The sequence below is a fragment of the Kryptolebias marmoratus genome, linkage group LG22 (assembly GCF_001649575.2).
Source record: "Kryptolebias marmoratus isolate JLee-2015 linkage group LG22, ASM164957v2, whole genome shotgun sequence".
Lineage (NCBI taxonomy): Eukaryota > Metazoa > Chordata > Actinopteri > Cyprinodontiformes > Rivulidae > Kryptolebias > Kryptolebias marmoratus.
Window position 1 is genome coordinate 25113859 of NC_051451.1, and position 27125 is coordinate 25140983.

The window sequence follows — 27125 nt, forward strand, 5'->3', positions numbered from 1 at the left end:
TATGTAAATATTTTGTATTCCAGACGTTTAAGAACAAAAGCCATCTTAAAACATGTTATTAACAAAATTCCAAATTATATTCATTTGAAAGTATGCACAAAAATCCAGATTTTGCATACAACTTAAAATCTGATTTAAAGAAATCAAAGACTTTGTAACTCAATGTCTAATATAGGGAACAACAGAGTAAAACTGGCCTTGTCACACCCTCCGATGTCCTTTAAGAAGGGTAGATGATTGGCATGGCTCCACAGTAATGCCTAAAGCCTCCTGTGCAGTGAAAAAGGTATCTCATCAGACAATGAGTCGAACAAGAAGACCAAAGGAGCTCAGCCAATTGAGAACTCAGATTTGTTTTGATGTACTACTATATAAAAATGCAGCTCTGTACGAGTCTTTACATCACCGTGGATAACAGAGTGACTGTTGGCTGAGATGAGAAAACAACCACATCTCTGTGCCGCTCAGGAGGACCTTTAGCTGAACGACATGCCAATCAATGAACACAATTAATGTTCCAATGAACACCAGGCACCGATTCAGCTCCTGATGCTTTAATTGGATAGAACTAAAGGCAGGGGGAGGGTGACCCTTTCGATGACCCTTCTCAATGCGGCTCTGCCTGGAGGATAACCTTACGAATGACCCTGGTGTCAGAGGTTGATGAGGAAAAACCTGCTTAACCCTTAAAAACATCAGCCCATGAGGCCATTTAACATCATTTGAAATCATGTGTCAAAGGATGCTGCGAGCATCTGGAAAGCATTTCTTTTTAATAAAATCACATTTGGGGAAAAATAACCCTAACAATAAAAACGAGGAGTCAGATGAAACTAAATTATGTTAGACCAAAAGGCAAAAACATTACCCAACCTTTTGATAATATTTTTAGAGCCAAATTAAAATAGCTTTTGTTTAAATAAAAAAATTTGATAAAGGTACAATGCTTAATAAACTGTCAGTAGATCCAAAGTTATTTAAAGTTTTTGTAACTAAAACAAAAGAAAAATAAGTGAAACAATTTAATTTATATCTAGATTGTTACATCTAAACGCCTCTCCGAATGAATGGGTTAAAATTGAGTCAGTAATCTTTAATGACCTTTTCAATTGTCTTTACAGGCATTAAGAGGTTTTTAAGTTTCAACAGAAAGAGATAAAGAATAATTACATGCACAAAGCGAGACTAGTCTCAAAGAGTTTCAGGTTGACTTAGCAGGTGCTAATGGGATATTAGAGGGCTTAGGCTTTGTGGGGCGGAAGCGGCCGTCGGAAAAGCTGAATGTAGCACGAAACATACGCTGCCACACACTGATACTGCAAAACGAGCTGACAGACTGACCACTTGACTGCTGGCTGAACAAAACACAGGACATAACATGGAAAACACATAACTGGCCAGGGAGACAAGAAAATGACAGGAAAACATGGCAAGTCTGGAGAGTCGCCCACCTTTGGCAATGACACCAAGACACTGCACTTCAGTTGCCTCATATCTCAATTCAAATTGTTCCACTCTTTCCTTTTGACAGACTAAGATTAGCGCTATATTCTGAACTTCACGCAACAAAAGAAAACAAAATTGGAAGCTAAATTCAGAGAGATGAACGACTTGGCTAAAAATGCTAAAACTGAGCTTTTACAGCAAAAAGGAGCAGAGCTCGAGCTAAAAAAGCTAAAAGTAGCAAAAGAGTATTAAGAGCATAAAAGTAACAAAATGCTAACTAAAAGCTAAAAACTGAAAACAAAAGGAAGCAAAACACTTGCTAATTTATTAAATTAACTACAGGCTAATCAAAAGCTAAAAGTAGCAAAAGGCTAGCTAAAGGTAGCATAAGGATAGCTAGAAGCTAAAAGTACAGATAAAAGTAGCATAAGAAGACAAAAACAGAGCAAGTGTGCTGAAGCAGATTTCAAGGAGAACATGCTGAAGGAATTGAAGAGATCCTAATGTAATTTTAATTTTATGTAGAAAATATTTATAAATAGATATTTTGAAATCTATAAAAGTTATAAAAAAACAACCAAAAGTGGAGGCATGCATGAGCTGCAGGGCTTCATACATGAACAAATAAAATTGGACAAGGTATAGAGAAGGAGCTAGATTGCAACGAAACGTGTGGAAAAATAAACGGAATAATAATGGATCAATTCTGACATGGAGACCTGTTTCTAACGTGACTTCTTTGATGCATCCTGATACGGCCATCTTTGTGGTGTTCTGATTATTCCACATGTCATGACTCTTAGTGTCTCATTTGTGGGTTTTTTCCATCTGTTGGTTATTTCAAAACAACACTACATCAACACATACAATGAAAATGCTATTTTGAGATCGTAGAATAATGAGATCTGCAATGTACACTTGTCATATACCGTTAGCACGCGTATAAGAAACGGGAGAAAGTGGCTCTGTGACTACTCTAACAAGCTGTTGGCTGTGCCCATTATGCTCTGAGTAATGCCATGTGTTCCTCCAAGAGAATAAACCTGAGTGCTTAGATGAGGGAACAAATTGCCTGTTTCAATATGCATCGAGTACAGCAAAAGGAAGAATGGCCATGTTAATTATTTACTAAGGAAAATGTTGCTCTGTTGTTTTCGCCGACAGGCCAGACTTCAAATGCTGACACACTTAACATATGCTGCTGAAAAAACCATTAGTGCCTCATCCGTGCTACTCAATTAAAAAGCCCACTACAACATCATCCTTGCTATAAAAAAGAAAACCTTACTTTTAACAAGACTTTTCAGAGTTGACTTTGTACTGCATAGGTTGTTTAGCTAGACAGGTAAAATCTGAGCTGCTATATTTTAATAAAAATGTACTTGTGGCAACAGATTTGGTTAACTTATAAAATCTGGCATGGGTGATTTATTAGGGGCCTGAAAAGCACAAGACTTATTTATTTATTTTAACTTAGCAGGCTGCTGTCTCAAGGTTAAAAATGCATTGTTAATGCAAGGTCACAATTCAAATGGGCTGAAAAAAACATGGCAACATAAATTTAAAATGTGTGTTTTGGTAAACAGCTACAAATAATTATGTGCATAAATGCATTTACGTGAGTTTCTTTCTAATATTTATGTTTTGATTGCACTGCGAGTGCAAATCAAAAATTATGCAGATGTAAAAATAGGGTTTCTTTGAAATGGTTTAGCCGTTTTCAGGATGAAAAGTTGTCAAAATAAAATTAAAGCGATTAAAACCAAAGCTAGACATTACCATTTACTCTACATAATAATGACTGTGCTATAAAACTGGAATAAATTTTAAATATCAACTAAAGTGGTTTACCTTAGACACTCACTTGTAAATGTTTGATTAATAATTCACCACAGTTTTGGCTGAGATTTTCGTTAATTTCAATATAATGGCATTCTGTGTTTTACAGCCAGTCCACAAAATAAAACCAGTGTCAAAGTTTTGTGTTCATGTGTGAAATGTTGCTCCAGATGCTGCCATACAAAAAAAAAGCCAAGAAGGTGAGGGATGAGGTTGTCGAGTTAAAGGAAGTTTAAAAGATTGGTTCCTAGTTGCTAGCTAACGAGAAAACTAGTCTTATCAATAATAAACAAACAAAGTTTACTACAGTCTTGGGTCATCCCTTGTTTATTTATGTTTTCATTTCAAGGAACCAGACTTTGTTGTCATCTTTTGAAATAGTCTTGAATAATATTTCTTCAAGGTCTTTTTAATTTTTCTTTATACTTTAGCTGCTTTTTTTTTCATCCAATAGCTGAATATTTTCAGTGGAATGACTTTTTTGTTAAGACAGATAACTGAATGATTAAGGCATAAAAAGGCTTCACAAATCAATTTTTCTTCAAGTACCAGAAAAATTTGCAAAGAAGTCATTTTAAGTGGAATGTTTGGACATTTTGTTACCAGCAGTTTGTCACAATGAAATGACAAAGCAGCTGATCAGCTGAAGGATGAGGGATCTCTTGGGTCCTTTACTGGATTGCCTTTTTCCTATTTCTTGAAGACATTACTTTCACGTACTGATCATTTAGGCCTGATATGTTTATTTCTGTCTGCCACCTGTCCACTTTCCATGTCCATACGTTTAAAGGACTGCACAGAAAACGAGAGAAAAAGCAGCAAAAGCCAAAATAAAATCCTCCACATGACACAAACAGTTTGTGCATGAGGGCGTTTGCAGACTGAGGAGAATGTGTTAAGGTCCTGACAAACTGTCAGCGGCCTTAAACACAGAATCAGAGTTATGTGTTTTTAAATCGATGCAAGGATACATGAGTAAAATCTGCAGGTTCGTGTCAACGTGTTTGGATGAGTTTCTGATCTCTGCTCTATGCCGTGTTTGGTCTTCTGCTTTTACCACTTCTTGTTTTAGGATGGGTAGATTTTCTGCCATAACACCTTTAGTTTCTTTTGTTTGTAAGGTGGGCATTTCTAGAACCTGTGTTTGAGTCCTACAGCAACCCACAGTGTCCATAGACTAGATCCGGGGTAGGCAACCCTGGTCCTGGAGAGCCACTATCCTGCATGTTTTCCTTGTTTCCCTGCTCCAACACTCCTGATTCAGTGGTTAAATTACCTCTTCCTGTTCTGCAGAAGCCTGTTAATCACCCATTGATTCAAATCAGGTGTGTTAGAGCAGAGAAAAAAGTAAAACATGCAGGATGGTGGCCCTCGAGGACCAGGATTGGACACCCCTGGTCTAGATGCATGCTTGACGTCCAAGGTTGGCTTGCACAGATAATGGTGACCAGCTGACAATCCAAACACAGTAACAGCAGAGCATCTCCTCTAAGAGTAACATAAGTAATGTTCTATAGCAGATCATACAAAGAAAACACCAAATATTTTAAAATAAAATTATATTTGCGGTTGTGTTTTTTTTGGTCCATTTCTAGTCCATGCTGATGTGATTCAGTTTGTGTGCACAACCACACAACATCATTTTCTGCCATTCCTCTACCTTGCTGATGGCTTGTGTTGTGAGGAAATCCTTTATTTTATAGATTTCCTGCTTTACTATCAAGGATTACCCTCTTAACCTCAACCTCTAGTTTTCTTACTGGCTTAGCTATTGATTGCCCTCTACCTACTCTTCAACCTTCAAGGTGACCCATAACTAATAACCACTGTGAAAAATTGAGCCTTCACACAACGTAATAGTTTCTTTTTTATTTACATTTATGTCTATGTTTATTATTGAAAATTAAATTGTAGACTTTCATTTAATAAGGCTGAGTGATTTATGCACTTCTAAGATCCTGTTTTTTAATGTGAACAGATAAATTAGATCTAGATTTCTACTTTTAAACAGTTCATTTTAGTGCCAAAGAGCATGGCTGGTTAAAAAAAAAAAAGTTTTTTCTGTCTTCCTCCCCTTGTCTCCAAGAGAGTAACACTGAGGAGTGTCATGAAGAGGGAACATCTGTCTCTAAAGTGTTCCTCTATTATCCACCCATTGTGAGGGATCAGCACCTGAGCAAACAAAGAACTTCCATTATTCTATATTCACCAAGATCTCAACAGCACCTTTACAAGCCGAGAGTGTGAGACCGAGAAAAGAAGAAAGAGAAATATTGTATGGGAGCTCTGGATGTCTCAGTCTAGTGTGCTTCTCAACAAAACTAACAATGACCATTAGCTGCAAGAAACCTGCGCTTGTCATCATTCAAGCCTAAAACCTGCACCTACTAAATGGCTCTTAAAGTTGAGAATAATGAAGATATGGGTATTTAGGTTATTTTGTACAACTCCACAGATAACACCTTTTTTAAATGAGCCCTTGACCTACCTCAACACGCTTGAGTGTTTTTTTCCACAGTGAAGGTATTTTGCATAAAGCCATTACTAAACTGAAAGCATGAAATGGCTCCGCTTCAATCCAGCTTGAACAGGCAGGACAAAAAAAAGGTGTGGATTTGTGTTTTAAAGAGCCCACGGAGGAATGAGTGCAGGGTGGGAAAGTAATTCAGACTTTTAAAAAAAAAACATTCTTCAATTGCATCTTCTCTGATGAATGAGGGAAGAGAACTGAAGGATCAGTCGGTTGTTTGAATGCGATCGGAGTAGTTTGTTAAGGAAACATTTCTGTGCTTGTTAGCATCCAGCTGAAACCTAGAAGGAGCCAAGCATATCAGGTAATCAATTTATCTTAATATCAAATGGCTGAAGATCCAAACTCAGCTGTTGGTGAAAAGAGTCATTCCAGGGTGTCCCGTCTTACCCTAAACACACTACAGGAAGCCAGGAGAAAACCGTGACCTCACCCACCTCTCGTCCCCTGTGGGGTCCGACAGGCCAGCTGCAACATTGATCTTCCAGGCTAAAATTTCAAGGGCTGAAAAACAATCTCCCTGTTGGCAAATGGATGGCATAGCATCCCAGCTTTGGGGTCGTCAGTTCAGCAGAAGCCCAAAGGATGTGTAGATGGGTGTTGATAGGCGGGAATGCTAGACAAGCAAAGGAGATAAAGATGTGTGGGCCTTCTCCGAAGAGGTCTGATGGCTGTGTCGTTGACCAGGTGAAGAGGTCATCATTACTCTCATGCCCTAAAAACACTCCATCACACCATGCGCACTATTTATAGGAGCTTTTTATAAGCGGGGTTAAACATTTGACATCTACGATACAGCATAGCATACCAAACATGTTCTGACAAATATATTACTTTTGAGGTGTGCGACCTTTTCCCTCAAGAGTTTTACTGTTGGGTTATAAGATTCTGGATCTGAACGATGAAGGACAAAAATGCGCTTAAAGAAAAAGTTATTACACCTCAGTTTTCGCACTGAAACCTACAATTTAGTTCTAAATTGCATCTCAGCATCAATAAATGATGAAATGATTATGTGTTGGTTTTAAGACATCATAAACAATACATTAAGACAAATTAAAATGGTGTCTCGGTAAAAACGCCATCTTCTATTTGCAGATTATCACTCTCAGATTTGTAATTCTCTCTTCCAGTTCTGGCTAAAAGTCCTGTCAAAATGATTTTCTTGACATTCACTAAGCAGTTGGAATTGGTTGCATAACTACACTGCAGCCACAGTAGCCAACTTTTCACTAACAATTACAAAGTCAAGTTTCTTTAGGCCATTTTCTCTCTCTCTCTTCATCCAACTATAACTAATCCTACAGCAATATTCAGAGGATTAGAAATATAATGTGCACCAGCTATAGCAATGAAGCTACACGGACACAATATATAGAGCCTAAAAAACAGAAATGATAATAAAAGTGACAGTAAGGAGAATAAAGTGTCCCACAACAAGAGGAAAGTCAAAACCTGCAAAGACACTTTACCAAAGCAAGCAGCTTCTTGTGGTAACATTAGCCTCAGAAACAGCTGTGCTGCCTGTCAGCCATCTCAAATTACCAATTATCAGACTACGTTTGTGAATTTTACAGGGTAAATTTATACTTAAAAGCTACTATTTGTTCTAATTAGGTAACACAAAAAGCGAACTGGCTACCAAAATGTAGTAGCCAGCATTTGTAGCACATTGATCTCATGAGGGATCCTTATTTAAATGTTTTGTAACTGTTTTCTTGTTGAAGAGTAAATGTTACACCATGTTTACTGTGGAGAATCCAAAGTTATTGATCCAATAACAGACCTCAAAGATTGTTCTGCGTTTCCAATTCTCAATATCCTGCCAGGGCTCACTGTTGAGTTTGTAAAGGAAGAGACTGCTGTGTGTGTTAATAAACTGCTATGCTCAAATATTATATATATATTTATTATGTCATCAGCACAGGACTATAGGCTAATGTCAACTCTAAACCCCACCTTACAAACTGTAAAGCTGTTCCTATATATTATAAAATATGTTTAAACAGGAACGCAATGCAGGTGCACAATGACAAGTTCAAATGTAGATTTGAAACCTGTGAAAGTGAGCCATATTTGAATTAAATGTGTGGTACCTGTCAATACAGAAGGTGCACATTTCTGAGAGCCTGCCAGCTGCATCTTGAGCTGCAGATGAATGTGGGTTTAATGTTCTGCAGCTCTCTGTGTTGAAAGAATGTGTTACACAAACAATAAAACATTATTGAGTAGTAAAGACTGTTCTTTAAACTTTCTTTTTTTTTTCCCCGAATGCTGAGATATTGGAAACCACTGACTGACCACAGCCAAGCCAGGAGGAGAGGCGCTGTGAGGAATGAACAATAGAGAAAATAAGCCAAAGAGATTTATTATTTTGGCTGTTGAGAGGGTTTCAAGAGTTCCTATTCATTTCTTTTACCATTTCCAAAGCTAACCTTTTCTCAGTCCTCTTCTCCCTCTAATGCCATCTCCTTTCAGTCACTAAAAGACAGATCTGTGGAGAGGGGGACTTCTTGTCTAAAGCTTATCGCCTGCCTCAACCCAGCAGAGGGAAATTTCTTGCCATTTGTTGAATACAAGTGCGATGGTGTGCGTTAGTGGCTCATCTGTGGCTGCGCTTCCTCACCTGGCACTCATGTGATTAGATTTTGTATCCCAGCCTGTAGCAGATAAACTCTATCTCCATCGGCCAGGCCCCTCAGCGTCAATCTTCCTTACTGATGGTTGTGTGTTGGTCGGTCTTATGCCACATCTGCACCCTTATTTTAAATGTAAAAAATAAAATACAAAACACTGATGTCCCATGAAGCCTTCCATCTAGATTAAAAAGTAACATGTTATTGTGAAATGATGTGTGTCTGTTTGCCCGTGGAACTGATAAAATCCTCCTGAAGAGAGAGCACCCTGTTGGGCGTTCGTAGACCTATCACCTCGAGTTTCAGAACCCGGTTCTCGCTGTAAGCCAATCATGTCAAGATGCAGAAATCTCTGCATGAAGCACATCCACATGCGGTGGGACAGAGGTGTGGGGAAGAATAAAGTGTGTGTGTTGGGGGTGGGGGGTGGAAGAGGACAGAGCAGGTCTGTTTATTTATTGTTCTCCTCTGGTTTAACGGCTCAAGAGCGCCTAGCTTTATTAAACTGGGCTTTGAGTACACACACAGCAGCACTAAAACTTCCTGATGGCTGATGGGGGAATCAATTCAAGCTGCTGCCTGCAGGAATTACTGCAAAATAATGGTACTATCACACAGGTAGGTCTCGCCTGTGTTAGGGGTTAAATGGACCATTTAAATTCTTTAATCAACTGCAGTATTAACTGCGCAAGAAGAGTGCAGCTCCTAACAGATATATGCAGGTGAAGACGTTTTAATGAATACCAAATGAGAAGTTGGCACAAAGATGTCACCAAAAATGGTTACAAGGACAAAGGCAGAATGGTAGTCGATTTTAAACTAATAATAAGTTAATAAAGATGATCTGGTAGAACCGGCACAGATGAATCTAAAACACATTGAAACATTCAGGATTGAAACTCGTAAATGTAAAAAAAAAAAAAAAAAAAAGTCTTCCACCTCCTCAGTAAAAGTGTTCTTGAAGAGAAATACACCACTAATTGTATTTTCTTCTTAGAAATACAGTTTTAGATTCATATATTTAATATGATTCAGATAAACTCCACTATCCTGATTGTACTTTTTTGTTTCACACCAACAACAAAATCCAAATTATTTGTACATATAACACATGCAATGGTGGAATTCATAAGCATTTAAATTTTCTTTTTACTCTCTTCTATTCAGTTATACTACCTGTTCAAACATTCTAAAATAAACATATACCTGTCATAACTTCTTTGAGATGCCTTCAAATTCAAAATGACATTGTTTTGTTTCCAAAGAAAATAGTAAAATTTCTTATTTTTAGCATTTTGTCTTTCCTATGTTCCATTGTGAACAAAATATGGGTTTTCAAATCTTTGCATTCTGTTTTTATTTACATTTTACACAACAACCTAACTTTTTCCAGAGGTTGTATCTTGTTCTTTCTTTCTCTGATTTTCAGCCCTTGAGTTGAAATTTTTTTTAGTGATTTTATCCCATGACTAATTACTATCAAATATCTTCCAAAATATTTGTTCAGATCAATCAATTCTAAAAACAAAAAGCATATATAAAGTTTACAGGTACTCCACATCTTACACTTACATGTTAAAATAGAGTACATTTTAAAATCATATTATTGATTAAAGAAATAAATGACCAAATCCCAGCATTGAATATGTGCCGACTGTGTTGTATACCCCCTGAAGCCACTCTCCCATTTGCTCGTTGACTTCATGGTCCCCCTGACCCCCTACCCTTGCTGTAAATTGTGTTTCACGGTTTGAAGGTTACATAGAAAGGCTTGTGTTTGCTGAGGAGACCAGATTAGTGCTCATCAGTCGCGGTGTTTGAGATCCCTGCACTGACCCCAGAGCTAAAAAGCCAAGCTGCTTTCGCACCGAACTACACAGAGAACCGATTGAGCCTACAGTGGCCTATTGTCACCGCTCACCCAAAAGAAAAGGCAGCGAATTGTCAAGTCAGGAACTTTGGCCCCCATGACAATATAATACACAGTCTTTGTTCCTTGTATTGCCTGATAATGTGAAAGGATTCACAAAGGATATATGGTGCCCCTAGATTCTTACTTCAAAATAAAATGGAACTTTCTTATGGTAGGAGTTTGTGTGAATTTGCTCCATCTCAAACACTGAATTTTATGCAAGTGTCCACATATTCAGCAGTATCAGACTGAAATAAGGAGACATGAACCTCTGCCTGTAAGTGTGTAAAAAGTCATGTTATGGCATGTTATTCTGAACACAAGTTCAAGGTAAAAAGAAAGTTTTATAAACTCTGGTCTCAATAAAAATATACCTGGGTCTGTGCATGTCCTAAAATGAGGGAAATTCAACCTCAGACAGACATCAGCTCATGACTTATTCCATTATCTTATTATGTGCTTAATAAAAACTCAGCCTAAATGCGAAAATAATGAAAAAACAGGATAAAAACTTATCTATGATGAAGCAAGAGGCTGTTAGTGTTGAATGAAAGCTGATTATTCCTAGTTTTTTCTGTTAAAAGAAATTTCTGTAAGCTGTTATGTCATTGTGTTTCACAAATTCAGATTTTTTTCCCCTTAGTTTTTGCAAAATAAAGACCTTTAAAAAAATGCTATAAGTTTCTGTAAAAAAAAAATACTCTGCTGACTAAACTTTGCACCATACGGCTTCTACACAAACATTGAATTGTCTTTATTTGTCTGGGTTGTACTCACAAGCATTTTATTTCTGTGTGCAGAAACCCAAACCTCTGTCATCCTGAAGTGATTAAATCATCCATTTATTGCTTTACTGCCATGGCCGGTGGAGGTGAACAATTTAAAGGTCTTCAAGAAGACATGCATCATTAAGGTGGATTTCCAATTCGGTCCAGCAGTCAATCATGCACAGATAATATGGCATTGTTGTCACCATGATACCAAGTGACACACAGATTAACAAGCTTTTGAAACACAGTTGACTTAGAGAGAGACGTTGTCCTTATTGTCAAGATGATTAGTTTTAGAGTTTGATGACATGAGTTGCGGCCATCATCAGAATGGAGCCCACTGCACTTAAATTTAAAACCTCTTCCATCCTTACTGAATGAAAAATGTTATGAGATCTGTTAATATTTAGAGCCCCTCTGCATAAACTCAAATTCATGAACAGTATGCTCAATGAAAAAACCTGCAAAGAGGAAAGATATCAGATGGAAACGGTGTTAGTACGAACATTGTTTTTTTTCCCATTAGGTCTAGCAATATATTCAAAACAAGTCTCTGAATGTTTCTAATCAGCCTGGTTGCCATCATCCATGACAGCAATAAAAGCGCAGAGATCTTGCAGGAAAATAAAAGCTCATGTAAAATAAAATACATGATTTAATGACCATCTGTTGGGTGTGCGCGCAGACCTTGATGCGACATGCTTTGTGAATGATCAAAGGCAGCGTCCGTATCGAGAGCGCTTCACCTCAGGAAGCACACCAGGAAATTAACAAGCTGGCCAGCACAGATCCATTTTCCCTGTAGCTGGGCTCTTTTGATTCTCTAACTGGTCTCCTCGGTATAGCACAGACCGTAGGAAAATTGGGAGTAAAACAATCTAAAAAATACACAAGCCTTGTTCTGAAAGACAGAAGGCTGCTAGCTAGAAACAAACTTAAAAGATTTAAATTCAATTGTCAGATAACCCAGCTGAAGGATCTGTGCAAAATGATTTTTTTTCATAGTAGCGCTACCATTGCCATGTTTATAGCTTTGCTGAGTTGCTCTAAGAGTCTACTTCTATGCTGAGGGATGGATGCCAAATGACCAATCAGCACTTAAAAGAAGCATGCACAAACAGAGGCACGCTGATGTCCTCAGATAGACATTCCAAAACACTAGGCTCTTATCTTTTCAAGGCTCAGTAAATAAAACAGTTAACAGCTGAGCCACACTCCGGATTGCAAAGAACTTGTGGGTTTCCTGCCTGAGCCATGAATAACAGAATACATAGAAACACACACACACATATGTCAGACACAAACTTATGTTAGTGCTCATGAGTAACTATGAAGCCTCAAAGGGATGACAAAACAAAAGAAGTACTCCACTGGTTTATAGCTCATGCTTTGGAAATTTACCATATGGCATGACGAATGTCAGGTGGGCTCCAAAGAAATAGCTGCAAAACACTTGCAAACACTGCAATGCTGGAATAATTTACATACAGACTCCTTAGGCTGAAACTGTAATTGCTGCAATGTTTGGCTGTCTTTACTGTTCGGTCTCTCTTTTCTTTTATCTTTGGTCAATTATTCCTTGTTTTCACTGCCTGTCTGTCGGTCAGTAAAACTCTGTTCAGTGTTTAACATGCTGAGGAGACACATGTCCACAGAACAAATTCGCTACTTTGTTAGCGTTCACAGCTCATTTGGCCCATTCCATGTTTTGGCATTCTGTTATTGTCACGCTTGGTGAGATTTTCTCTACTGCCCACTAAGGGAGGTTGGGGAGTGGGGGACACGTTCCAGGCGCTGTCAGCTGAAGCTCATATTCGCACTCCATCCTGTAGTATTTCCTTCAGGCCTACTGTTTTATGTAAAACATGGTGTCTGAAAACAGCCTCTGTGGCATTTGTACCTACTTTATGTTGCTTTTTCAATGCATTTTATAAAAGCTCAAGTAGAATTTGAAACAACTGGCAGGGCATGATGAGATTGACAAAATGGCTTGAGAGATAATATTACGGTCAACTGTTCTTTGCCAACTCGTCTCTTATCTTCATCTTGACTCGTCATGGGGGTCAAATAACACACTTGAGACCCAATCTGCACTGCAGCTGTGTCCTCTTTGTTGTGACTCCACCTCAAAGATCATCCAACACTCACATGTCAGGCTCTTCAGCCACTACCCCCTGCCCCAAAACATTGCGATGATTGAAGAAGCTTGAGAAAGTGTCAGTGTGGATGTTGATCATTTGCACGGCCATGGAGGTTGAGGGAAGGGACATGGACTTGTTTGCAGTTTCACAGGTGGAGCTTACTGGTGGTGGGAACGTCCCAGCTGGTCTCAAACATCAAAACTCCACAAGCTAGCAGCAGTCCTTCCACCCGCAGACTGTAAACACAATGGCTTCCCCATGGTACCGAGCTGATTGCTGTTTCATCAGGGGCAGGACAAGAGTCAGTGGAGAGGAGCTCTGTTTCCCACTGTTTGATGAACTATTTATCTTTGCCGTGCATGAGAGGCCCGAATAAACTGATTGGCAAGCGGTGTGTTTACCAGAGACTTCCAATAATACTGGACAGTCAGTACCACACAAGAGTCACAGGGAAAAAAAAGCTTAATTAGAGCTTTGTGAAAACAATGTCTTCATACCACCCCCTGTAAGGCTCATCCTCATTATTACTGCTAAGTAGGCTCCTCCATCAAATATGGCATGTGCTAATGTGAGCCTCACAGTAGAGAACTAACATGTTTCAGTGGGTTCAAATAACTTTGCTGCATTCTCACACTGAGAAATTAGTCCTCTTTCTAGCAAACAAGTATGCACATGCCTGCAACAAAAAGAAGAAATACACTAGCATTAAGTGCTTTAAAGGTAGCATCTCACTGAACTGTAACTGTTGGAGAACTAGCATGCAAAACAAAACTGCAAGAAAATCATGGAAAAAAATAGGGAAGTTTTCTCACAGTCTAAATGCGTTTGGAGCATTTGCAATCAAGCAACCAGCGAGCCATGCAGCCTTGTTCTGCATAGCCAATTATTGAAAATAATGACTGATTTTTATATATATAGGTTGCAAAACTGTATTCTAGACTGTCCACCCACATCGTACCTGCATCTGCCTGCTTTGTACACACCTCGGCAGCAGCCATCACGTTTATGATTTAATCTACTGGACAGTTCTTTTAAATCATTGTTAATTATCATCAGTGTGGAGCTGAAGCCTTGGATGCTTTCTGCCATTGGAGAGCTACCATTCAAATATCAAAATAGAGCTTTAGCGCTCTTTGGACAAGTGTCAGACATCCATAACAAAATTAAGAAGGCTTTGAGACGCCTGCAACAACTCAATTTTGAGAGAAAATCAAAATTTTAAAATTGTACTAAACATGTTCAAAATGTAAGCAACAAGATTACGAGCCTCTGTGACTCATGCAAAGAAAATGAGAACCACCACAAACTTGTCACTGTTCACCAACAAGTCAATGAGATACTGGCTTAAAGATCTTGTTACAGAAACCAGATAATTCAAAATTCATATAGCATATTCAGTTCAGTGTTTTACCAATAAAATTGATATAAAGCCAGTTTTCTACTCATCTTTTTATTTGGTCAAAATGAAATGTTAGGTAAACATTACAAACTGTTTCCCCTCACTATCGCCCCATTTGCTTTGACATCTGTGTTCCACCTCCACAACACCTTTTACTCTGCATATCTTTCCATCATTCTTCATGCCACCTTCTTGACTTATTGTTTTTCACCCTTCTCGCTCTTCTTCAGTAATCCTTCCTCTGTTTCCACCTTTACAAGAGATTCTGCAGCTCTCCTCAGAGATTTGTCAGCGCACACAAACTGCATCTGCAGTGTGTGGGTGATAATGAAGTGTCTGGGAAAAGAGGATTAGGTGGAGTGGCGGGAATCATCCCTGTAGTATAAACGCTCATCTCTCCCTCAGGAAGGACACATGGAGCGTCTTTCACCTCAGTCCAACTGCCTGTCTCAGTGTTACTCTCAGCTACCATACCAAGATGGCTGCTGTGGACCTCAGGAGGCAATAGTGGGAGAGTTAACACGACGACAGGCCCTGCTCCTAGGGGACGCTTGGCGTTTCATCCTCTGACACCCGTCTGTTTATTTTGCACAGTCAGGCTGAGAGCGGCATAACAGGCACTGGGAAAGTGAAGATCTTCACCAAGGGAACGGGCAAATACAGAAAGAAATGGAGAGGGCTAGAAAGAGAGAAACAAAGGATGATAAACTCCTCCTCTTGCCTGTGGTCTGACAAAAAAGATGACAGCTTTCCTCTGGAGCTTGCTCTGCCTTCCCTAGGCTGAAGCCTTCCATGTAGGCGAGCGGCCTGTCACACACAGCTAACTAGGCTGCCCCCTGAGAGATGCAGAAATCCTGACAGTTTGTTACTAGTTGGCAAAAGGTCATTGTAGCAGGTCAGTCGCTGCAGAAAAAAGTGTTAAAGTGCCACTAATCAACCACCAACAGGAACTTTTAAAATGTTCACACGGATATGCTACTTCCTTTGCTTCCACAGCTGGTTTTAAAGACTGTTTATCAGCGGAGTGTCACACACAGTCCTAAGATCTATTTACCACTCCAAGCAATAGTGTAAATTTTATGTACTCATCAGCAGATAAGGTTCTAAGAGCCTGTGTTTTTATGCTTTCGTAATGCAAAGTGATTAGTTTACTGGAACAAAACAAAAGCGTAGGCACTGTGCAGTGTACGCATGTGCCTCTCATGTAAATTAGGCCATGTGATAAAGGTCTGCAAAAAAGTATTTTTCTTCCTAACAATAAGAAATTATTAGACTCACAATCTAAAGTAGAGAGACTGTATTTTCTGTAAAAATGTAGTGTGACTGCCACGTGCTAAATGGCTGAAGTTTGATGTAGATGCTGAAATTGATCTGGTAAAAGCAGCAAAAGGCCAACTAAAATTTAAAAGTAGCAAAATGGTAGCTAAAAGCTCAACGTAGGAGAAAGCTAAAACTACCAAAAGGCTAGCTAAAAGAAGCAAAACAGCAGCTAAAAGCAAAAAGTAGCATACAAAGCCAAAAAAAGGAAGCATACTGAAGAAGATTTCAAATATAACGGTATTTTAAAGGATTTTAAGAGATTTCAGTGTATTTCTATGGGGAGAATCATTGTAAATACAGTTGAATATTTTAAAAAGTGTAAAAGTTACAAAACCATCTCCTGCATAAGCTGAACATTTCGATATAAGAATGGCTAAAGTAGAATAAAGTATGCAGAACGAGTTTCTATGATTGTTATATTGCCATGTCAGCTGTCTGACTCATTTGTGAGCTTGTCACTTTAAGATATTAGATGTTTCTGTGATAATCTCACCATAATAGTTGAGACTACAATACAGGATGGGGTAGTAGCCTGCAAAGAACTGTCCCCGTCTGTCAGATCTCATCACTCCGCTGAGCATTGCTGGGGGCATCGGGACCAAAACTGACCACTGAGTCAACTGACAAGACAGCTCAGCATCCAGTTACCTCTGAATCGCAGTCGCACACACTCAAAATTCAGACAGACACAGACACGCCACCATGTGAGCAAATATGGGCATAATTAAGTTTGCACTCACACACGCTGTCATGATAATGCACCGCCACGGAAACCTATGTAGGTAATTCACAAAGACACGAGCATGCAAAAACAGACAATGCCGTGAAGTGTGTGAAGGAGCCACCTCCCCAAAACAGCCACGATAAGTACCAAGCAGGATACAAATTTGCTCTGACATGAGGCTTGGTAGTGCACTGAATTGTCTAAAATCTTAACAACTGACCCAGAAACACTGGTGCACAAGAGAGGGTTTGGGAGGAGGTAATATGAGAGGGAATGTGGAAACCAAAAAAAAAAAAAGACGAAAATAAATTGACACTTCCTTGCTCACTTGTCAGGTTGTGTGGTGATTTCCTCGCTTTTTGTAAAACCAGGGCTGACATAATAAGGAGAAGAATTCTTAAACTGGAGTGAATGTCTTTAGTCGTACAAAACAAAATGAATTACTCAGTAGATGAAGCATACATGTTGTAAGGTTGCAAAATATCACTCTGCCTTTTAGAGACAACAGGAGAGAGAGTATAAAACATAAAGAGGGGTTGCAGAGGTCAAATAAAAAGTAAAACAAGCAGCTGCAATATGTTTACAGAAGCAACCCTGAGGGAAGCAGAGGAGCGGGCTGCAATATCACATATTTATTTTCAGCTTAACGATTCTGAGAATTTAAAATAGTTCACTGCTTGTGCTTTATTTTGGCAATTTGTAATCTGAAAATGTAGCAACGGTTAATGGCTGGTAGAGCAACCAGAAAATACTGAAAGTTTAACATATGATGCAGTGGAAAAGATTCTAGAAGACGGTGAACTTTATCTTAGGTGACATTTGTGAAAGAAAAGGGAAGTGAGACTTTGTCTACAAAACAACGGGGATGTGAAGATTAACCAATTTGTATCAATTCACAGATGCATGCATCCTGATGGGATTGTATTGGTAGATGCAACAGTTTATTAAGACTTTGTATCAATAAAATCCAATTTGTCTGTTACTGCTGAGTTACTAAAGGAGTAATAAACACATCTGCTGCTGGGACGTTTATTCGTTTCGAACTAAACTCAATATTTTATGTATTATTTATTAATTGTGAGTTAGGTTTTAGAAAAGCGTTTTGCAATTTTAAAACAAGACCTGTTTGTGAGCGGCCATTTTTTTCTCAGGCAATAAATAACTAGTCTCAATAAGTAACATAAGACCATCCGTTTACTTTGTTTTAAGTTACACTGAATGTCAACGTGTTGAAAACTCATACCGAATTGCATTGTATCACGATTAAAGGCTGAATTGCAAAGTTATTCAGGGATGAATCATATCTCATTTTGGTTTTTATGCCCATCTATCTTTAATAAATCGAATTGTTTTGAAACGTGTTGGAATATGCATCACAATGACCAGAGATGCAAAACCCTAGAAAATAATACTAAAAAGTGATGTCTGGGCTTGTCTGGAGCCCAGAAATGACAAAAATTCAGTCTCTGGGACTTTACATGTAAAACCTAAGCTTCAAAAACATAAAATGCGTACTTGTCTTTTGTAGTGAGTTTTGTAGCCAATGTTTGAACCAAAAAAAAAAAAAAAAAAGTCTAAAGCACCCCTAATTCAGATTGGAGTATGTACATATATTGTTTCAAATTCAAAACAGTTTTAGTTTAAAACTGAAACTGCACTGCTTTTTAAAAGTTCTGCGTTAGGCGATAAAAAAAAATCCTTTTGAACAACTGTTCTTTTTATAGATAAAAGGCAAGTGTGAATGTGAGTGGAGGATCATCCCTTTACAGCGAGCCTCCGTGTGGTCCTGGTTCACCCTCATAAAGCACACAACACTCGTCAGACAACAAAAAGCTCCATACAGTTTGATATTCTCTGACATGTTGTTCTGTTTAAAGTTGGGCCCTTTTCCTCACTCAAACTGAAGTGCCACAGATCAAGTGATGCCATCAACCAGCTAATGACATGACCGCCGCAGGCAACGGCCTGCAGCCTGATTTATACATGGGGACGGAGATGAATGATTCATATGCAAAGAGACGGATACCAGGACACGTACAAGCCGTATATGTGCCTTTCACTCACACTTATCCTCTCATACACACATCTCCATAAACTCTCCAGGACACTGCCTAATGTCTCAGAAGCTCAGCATGACCCACCAGACCAGTTTTATGATGGTTTTCTGGCTTTTTCCTTTTTTTCCCCCACTCTCTACATGTTTAAAAACACTTCCACACACTGTTCCTCTTTCTCTCTAGAATTTATTGGCCATTTTCTTCATCCCTTTATAATACAACACCAGTCCTAAATATGGAAGCCACTGCTGTAGGATAAAATGAATGGCCTATTCTCTCTGCATCAATTAGTCCATCTATCACTGCTGATTGGAGGGAGAGGAGAGGGGGTATGCACATGGTGGCTCTTCTCTCTGGTGGTAAGAGGAGCAGCAGCGACTGAATAAAAGCTGTGCAGCTTTCATCGTATATAGATACAGCAAACTGCCATCAAACAGATAACTTCGTCCTGGTAACCTTGCTTGAAACACCCTCTATTCCATGACATCTTTTGAATTGGTTTTGACAACACAGATATAATCAGATAACTTTAAAAATATAACAACTGATACTTTCCATTTAGTACCAGGAGGTGCCTGACAATAGCTATGACCTCTTTTCTCCACCTCGTTATCAAATAATTTATTAAACTTCTGATCATTCAAAGCAAATCTGCTTCAAATTGATGCGAGAGGACTGCTGCAGCTTTTATGTGTAATTGAATCAGCATATTAGACAACACATTTAGAAAAAGCAACCTTCTTTGTGAAGACAACTCGATTTAAAGCAGAAGTTCATCTAAAATGTCACTGAATGTAGGCACTAATGACAGTTTTTTTTAATTCACTAAATGTAACTTACTAAATGACTTTCATGCTTATGTAAGAGTGAAAAATTTAATAAACTTTGCCATTTTACATAAATATCACTGACTCAAACAAAAGTATAAGGTACTTTGAATAGTATTATTAAAATTAAGCCTTGTCCTAAGTGTTACCTACTGAATGAGGTAAAAGCACTTAAAAAATAAACTCTCTTTGCATCAGACAATATGAGTAAGAATAAATATTGTTACATAGCGTGTTTACCTCATAAATCGTTTCCATCTGTAGAGCTGATGCCAAGGAAAAGGACTGACACACATTTAAATCTGTTCGACCTCGAACACACTTTAAAAAGAATATGGAACAAAACAGCCTAAATACAGGCTGGATAGAGTGCAGAGAATAACTAACTCCCCACTAAATGTGAGGAGATAAGTAAATCCCAAGGGTATCCCCGCCGACTGAAGAATCTTTGCATTCAATTTATCATTTTACATTATTTAGGCTACTCCATGGGGAAATACGCTCCCTCTGTCATAAGTTATGCTAATGGCTGTTACTACCATCTGTGAACTGAGGACCATCAGTCAAGCATAGTGTGCAATCTCTGACTTATGAGAATAAAATGTCATTTTTGACTGATTAGTGTGGGGGGCATCCTGGGAACTGTGTAAGGGCCATAAGTTCATCTAGCTCAAATTGTCACACAACACCATCCTGTATCTCAACCTACTCCCCTCCCCCTGTGCAAAGCACCATGCCTTCCAATTTACTCAATAAACAAGCCTTGGGCAGGACCCAGACAGAGGATAATGGTTCACCTGGAGGTGACAGGAAAAGAAAACAGAGCTCTTTGCATAACGAATGGAGATAAAGATAAGCACTGTGAAGCACTTAGGAATCTTGATAAAGGATTATCCAAACATGTCTGAAACTGAAACATTCCTTTTAAGCATATTGGTGTGAGTAGCTTTAGTAAGAGAAAGGCCTACATTTGCTGGTGGTGTTTTTCTGGATATATAGAAGTTTACTATTTTCTCTATTTGAACCAAAAAGTCAGAGGAAGGACCATGGCTGAGAGCTGGGATGGATTCCTACTAATTACATTTTGTGACACAGAAAGTGTGGCGTTTTTGCACCATCCTTTAAGTCAGTACTGAGAAATCCTGGCCCTAAAGAGTCACTGTCCTGAAAGTTTTAAATGTCTCTAAAACAACGCACAAGATTTGAATCTATGGGTGATGGAGCAGGGAAGCCAGTAAAACATTAAAGGCCCAACAGTCCTTGAGGAAAAGATCATCTTATGTTCAGCAACAGCATTTTGATCAAACGTTACAAATAATGTTACACTCAGTATTGGGGCGACTCAGCTACTTCCGTATCAATTTTTAGCTCAATATCTGTAAAAATGACAGAGTAATAACCATTTCTTTGTTTTTTTTAAAGGTCAGTTGTTTGTGGCAGCCATCTTAAATTGGTCTGATTCCAAAATCTAAAGAGTTGCAGATATAACTCCAATTATTACCCTCTATAAGTTTCATTAAAATGTGTCCAGTGGTTAATGAATTATTTTGGTAACAATCAAACACAGACATAGGCTAAAACATTATCGTCCTTCTTAGCGACAGACGATATAATGATGGAACGTGGCCCTCGAGGACCAGGATTGGGCACCACAGATCTAATGTTGTTTTTATTGTGATTTACATCCCATGACTTCAGCTAGAAAAACACAATGGGCTACATGAGTACTTTTACAACCAGACGTAATGACAACAAGCCCAATTAACCTCACATGTTACAATGTGTTGGCAGTTGTCTTGACTTACACAACCGTTTAGGAAATTTACAGCAAGGCGCCCTTAGCAGTTTAGACTATGTTATGTAAGCGATGACAAAGACTGGTGCATTCATGGAGCTTTTACAGCCCATGGCTAAATAATCTGAAGTCAAGACGTATAAAGCAGCCATGCAATGTGCCCCGCTGCTTGACTGGCAGAGAAAAGGAGGCCCAACCTTAGAAGAACGATTTGTTTGGGTGGTCTAGTTAAAGCAGAGTGCTAAATGGCCAATGGTTCTGGTTAGAATGCTAATGAGGCAATTCCCCTCCTGGATGGAGGCATCAAAGGAAAGGGGAGCTCCCTCTCTCCACACAGGCTACACAGGGCTTCATGGTATCATTACATGGTTCAGTGTGTGCTTGAATGCTGGTGTTTGTGGGGGAGACGCAAACAGAGAAAAAGGCAGGACAGACAACATTATGTTTACATTAAGTCTATGCCTCTGGGACTGTGCCAGCATCCAGCCATGCTGTGACACACATCACATAAGCAACCTGGTACCATTCATAATTACCCTCTATTCACAGAGGCCTCATTTAGCGTGCTATTATCAGAGATCATTGTTATTTCCCTCTATGTTAGTTTGGAATCCCAGCGAGACCAACATGTCTAATGCAGATAACAGAACTATTTTGGTTGACCCCATTGTGTACATAATACTGAGGGTGTACAGCCCAGAGAGAATTCCCATCAGTGATTTCTGAGGATTTAATAAGAGCATCGGGGTAAAAGAATCTCTTCTTATGAGTTTTTTTTTTTTTTTTTTTTGTCTCCACAATTAATGCCAGAAACATGATAATGTATTTTCTGGGTAGAGAAAAAAAAAACTCCTCACCCAGGGCTTTATTTATCACTTATCTCTTTTTTTGGGCTGCATGCCAACAAAACCACCAAAAGCAATGCCTTGACTATTTTGTGGAAACCACATGTTCAGCGACACATGGGTTGGTATGAGATTTGAACATATGATAACCCTGAGCAAAAATATCAGTTTCTCAGCATTAAAAGGTATTAAAACAAATATTTGAAAACATCACATAATTTATTTGCTTTTTATTAATATGTAAAAACCATTACTACTTCTGCATGAATATCAAATTGTTTAGTAATGTTTATATTCCAATTATAGTAGTATTCTGATGTTTATCACATTACTAATTTTGATGTACAGATAGAAATAAAAAGGCTGAGTTAATGTGAACAACATGACAGTTACACTGTTTAATTTTTATTTATACTATTTTAACTATAGATATTTAAGATCAAGGTTGCACATTTGATTTGTTCAAAAATGGTGAGCCTAAATTCATCATTTTAATTAAAAATTAAATTAGTGTCAGCTAACAAAGTGAGCAGGCTGTTTTAAAATATATTACTTTTTCTCTGCTGTCTACTCTTTTTAATGTTGATGTTAGTTAAATAATTAGCTGCCTTCTTAGCAAACCCGCAGTATGCTGTATATTTTACCTGCTTCTTGTAGCTTGTTGCAAATGTTTGTTTTAAAACTGCGTCGACTTAAAAAAAAGGGATGAGTGTCACTCTTCAGGTACACAAACTGTGACTGACTATACAACAAATTACTTTTTTTGAACAAGCATAAAAGTTGAGGGGAATTCTGTGAAATCTCATTAAAAAGCATTTAAATTAAGGAAGTATTGCACAGTTTACAAAAAGAGGCAAAGCTTTTCTCTCATGCTACACCTACCACAACAGGGTAACTCTTAAAGTTTGTGTAAACCCGGTAAGCCTTCACAAGGCCGTGTAAGCACTGAAGTAACTTCCATAAAGTAAAGACTTTGTCCAGTTTTCACTTACTGACAGGAGGCCCACCTCCAGAGCTATAAGAAAATAAGCACAGCTCAGGTGTGTGAGGCCAGCATGATGGATCATCCTGCTGTGAAACTGGCCCTCTGCAGAGGCCTGCGAAGACAGCTGGGAGATAAGGAGAGCCCTATATGAGAGCACATCTCCTCTTCCCATCGATCCTCGCTGCCACCAAGGCAGGAGGTCTTCACATGCCAAGCCACAGATAGAGGCGTAGAGGCTGGGCAGGGTAACAGACAGAACAGTTTTGCAGGTTTAGTAGCCACCTTTGAGCGATAGAGACTGAAAGGTAAACCCCCACTTAGCCTCATGTAGATAAAAGACAAACGGCGTGGAGCTTTGTTTTGGACAGGGACAAAGCTCGTTGTAGAAAGCAATAATTATCCTTCTTTACCATGGCCAAAATAAAAAAAAGATACTAATAAAACCTTAAAAAATACTTGCAGCATTGAATCATTGTGGTCATTATTCACACTAAAAATGTGAGTCTTAGCATTTTAGAGTTAATTGACCTTGTATCTGGTGCTTGTAACTTTGCAGGAACGGAATCACTGGAAGTCAATTAGGAATGAAAAGAGGCTTTGCTCAAAAAAAAAAAGCTCAAGCTACAATTAGAATTCCTCTGGAGTTAATAAGCACAGCTGCAGGTCACAATCAAGTGAAATGTTTTCTTGCAAAGTATAATATAAATTGACACAAAAGATCTCACGTTCCAACGTTGAGAGCCACACATTCTACTTTATTTTTTGCCGCTGCGGTTTTGAAACAGAGCAATCAGCAATAACCTAACACCTATTATTAGTTGGAGAAGAAACTGGATCAATCAACAAGACTGAGATCTAAAGAACTGTAAAAAGGTGATTTGCCACAATGTAACAATAATGAGAATACAATAGAAAAGAAAATAGCTTCATTTGTTTCTCTCTTTGTGCCAAATCAATATTGAGGGTCGCCTGCTGCAGAGGCGACACCAATCAGGAGGACAGTATAACCCGCTTTACAGAGCCCGGCTTGGTAATGGAGATGTATGTTTGTGACCTCTGCTCTCAATCACAGAAATTCCTAAAATGGTTTGTATGCTGAGGGGTCTATTTTTGTGCCTGAAAATTGGGATCCCACACTGCAAGCTTGCAGCCTTAACCACATGTATCAGACAAGATAAGGGCCACTCCAAGGTGCATGATTAGATGTGAACAGCTTCGTGCACACTCTAATGGACAGCACGTGAACAGGGAACTAAACTGAGCCGAGGCGTTGACGGGGTTTTTTTTTTTTAAGCCCAGCCTTCGTTTCTAATAATTCATATTTGCCAGGTGGTAAATCTTTATAAATATATAAACAGCTAAATTAAACATCAGGGTTATCTTTCTTTACGTTTAACCAACTTCTCTACTGTCAAATGCACGAATGAATGAATGAAAAGTAGCTGTAGTATCTGATCTGAACTATTCTTACATCATTATTTTATAGTTTAATCACTTTATGCACACATTTGTAGCAACATATCTGCAAAACAACTGACGTAAACTCTTTCAAACAAAATCTGATCTGATTTTAACATTACCTTTGTGCATGTAAATATGTGTTAGTTACGAAGATGTTAGAAAAATGCATGTTTTTTTTAAATGCTGTTGAGATCCCACTGTGCACATAAAGATCGTCATGAACATACAGCGTTTAAAGTGACAGCAGGCACAGATGGATAAACGGATAGGATTTAAGCAAAGGCCGTATGTCATCATTATACCATTTCTACGTCTGATTAAAATGTCCCTGTGGGGATATAAATTGCCATTCCATGTTTAACCTAAAACATTACGCCTAAAGCTTATCTTACTGTAGTGAAGAAATATTATTTCAATCATGTCACTGGAGAAGTCAAATTTCCGAGAGGAAGAACAGCAGGACTGTGCAGTAGCATGCTACTGGAGTTCCCCTCCCCCTTATTCTCACACCACAGTTGGCTGCTTCATGTTTTCTCCACTGCTTTGAAGATAATGCTCTTCGGCAGGCTGCTAAAGTAATGACCACCTCTCAGTGTGGCACAGTACAAAGTTGCTCTGGAAAATGCTGTAATATTTTGGTCCCACATTAAAGATATGTGTGCAGCAGAGACTTTTGAAAGAAAACTGACAAAAAGTCTGTGATATGCTGTAGTTGTGCCAGATCTGATTTAATGACTCAGATTCCAAAACAAACAACCGCGGTATGTAAAAATATAATGACATATTGGTAAAATTAATCACTCACCTCCGCCTCCTCCCAGAAGACTGGTGTTTGCTGAAATGAGAAAAAGAAAAAGTTGGATCAGTTTAAAAAGGTACGTTTACAAGGCTGAATAAAAGTCTCAGCAGTCCATTTTAGTTCAGATTAGAGTAACGTTTAAAACATTAAACGCTTGTCTATCCAATGTGTAATTTACTTCACCTAACAGTAAATATTCAGAGGTTATAATCTCAGAGCACTCAAAAGAAAATGAAAAGAAATATGATTACTTTAAGAAGGGCCTGAAACTGGCTGGAAATCTGTGTAATAATGTTACACTCCCAGTGAAACCTGTAATTACACATTTCAATAGCCGTGTCTGGCAAAACAAGTGTTAGTTATTGACGTTAGCTGCCTTCCAACACCAGCTATCCTAACATGAATTTCAGCCAATAGTTTAACACATCTCTAGCAGACAAAAGTATTTGCTGTTATGGGTGTTTTATCTTAATTTGCTAAATTAACACATTAGCAGCAAAAGGCTTCATTCATTTGAAAGCGAAAAATGGAGGTTTTTATTGTTGGTATGTTAAAAAAAAAACCAAAACAGTTTCATTAAGCCAGTCATCTGCTGTAAAAATCAAACTTTAGAGAGGTTTTGTATGTTTATCAACCACAAATAGAATGTGAAGGAGCGATACTGTTTTTGCCCATGTCTGTAACGTTAGCAAAATATCTCAACTTCATTTAAGATGACCACCACAGATAAGCAATCTTAGCCAACAAAACAATTGCGATGTCAGCCAATTTTAAAGTTTGGTGTGGTAGTAGCTGAGCATCATCCCCAACACATACTCTTAGTACTTCGACGTTGCATTTGTGCCATTAACTGTAGGAGCCAACATGGTCTGCTCAAAAATGTACACCTGCATTTTATTTACTTTTGATGTCTCTCCAATTCAAGGTGGCCACCACAGCTAATTAACATTCTCTAATGAAAAAATATCTATAACTCAGCTAATTTTGCAGAACTGAGTCAGAATTTGGTACAAGAGTAGCTGAACATTTTTAACAACACATTCTCTTAGCATTAACACATCTTGCAAGATCTCACAACATCCCATAAAACTGTGTCATTCACCAGGTTTGACCAACACTGCAATAACGCCGTCCCTTCTCAGCAAAAGAAGTCCTCAGTCTAAAACATGAAAGCAGCAGGCGATATGCATTTTATTAAGGAATGCTGGGCCTTTAATGTTCTACAGAAACATGTTGAGTAGGACTCTCCAGCACAAAACCTTTGAGCTCTAAAAGTTAAACTCGGTTCTTTGATCTGACAGAGTGAAGTTATGTAAAATATCTGAAAGTGAAGCAAAATCTCTGACGTGTTGCCAGTTTTAAGCAGAGTTTAGTTAACAAAAACCCAAAGTGTGACCTGTGCAATCATTTACTGGTTCAGCTACAGGTAACTGTCAGATTAGTGCTCAAGTAGATCATAAAAAATTAACCTACTTTCCTTTTCCTGTCAGTGAAAGATATTCTGTTCAGATTAAGAAAAAAAAAGATTGAAGGGGATTTAAAGTACATCTGTTAATTTGTGTTCTACTCAAACTAAAAGCAGTGGTGTTTGAAGTGTGGTTCCTACAACAAGCGCTGAAAGCATCGCACACCGCAACAC

General features: G+C 38.5%; 1 protein-coding gene across 4 annotated transcripts in view; it reads right to left on the reverse strand.

Annotated features, from left to right (window-relative positions):
- The window catches only part of macrod2 (mono-ADP ribosylhydrolase 2), a 403284-nt gene that overhangs the window by 254827 nt on the left and 121332 nt on the right, over window positions 1-27125 (reverse strand). For all 4 annotated transcript variants that reach the window (XM_025005187.2, XM_017412992.3, XM_017412994.3 and 1 more), the window contains exon 4: window positions 25493-25522. In XM_025005187.2, coding sequence (XP_024860955.1) covers window positions 25493-25522 — 30 coding nt within the window. The remainder of the gene's footprint in view (window positions 1-25492; window positions 25523-27125) is intronic.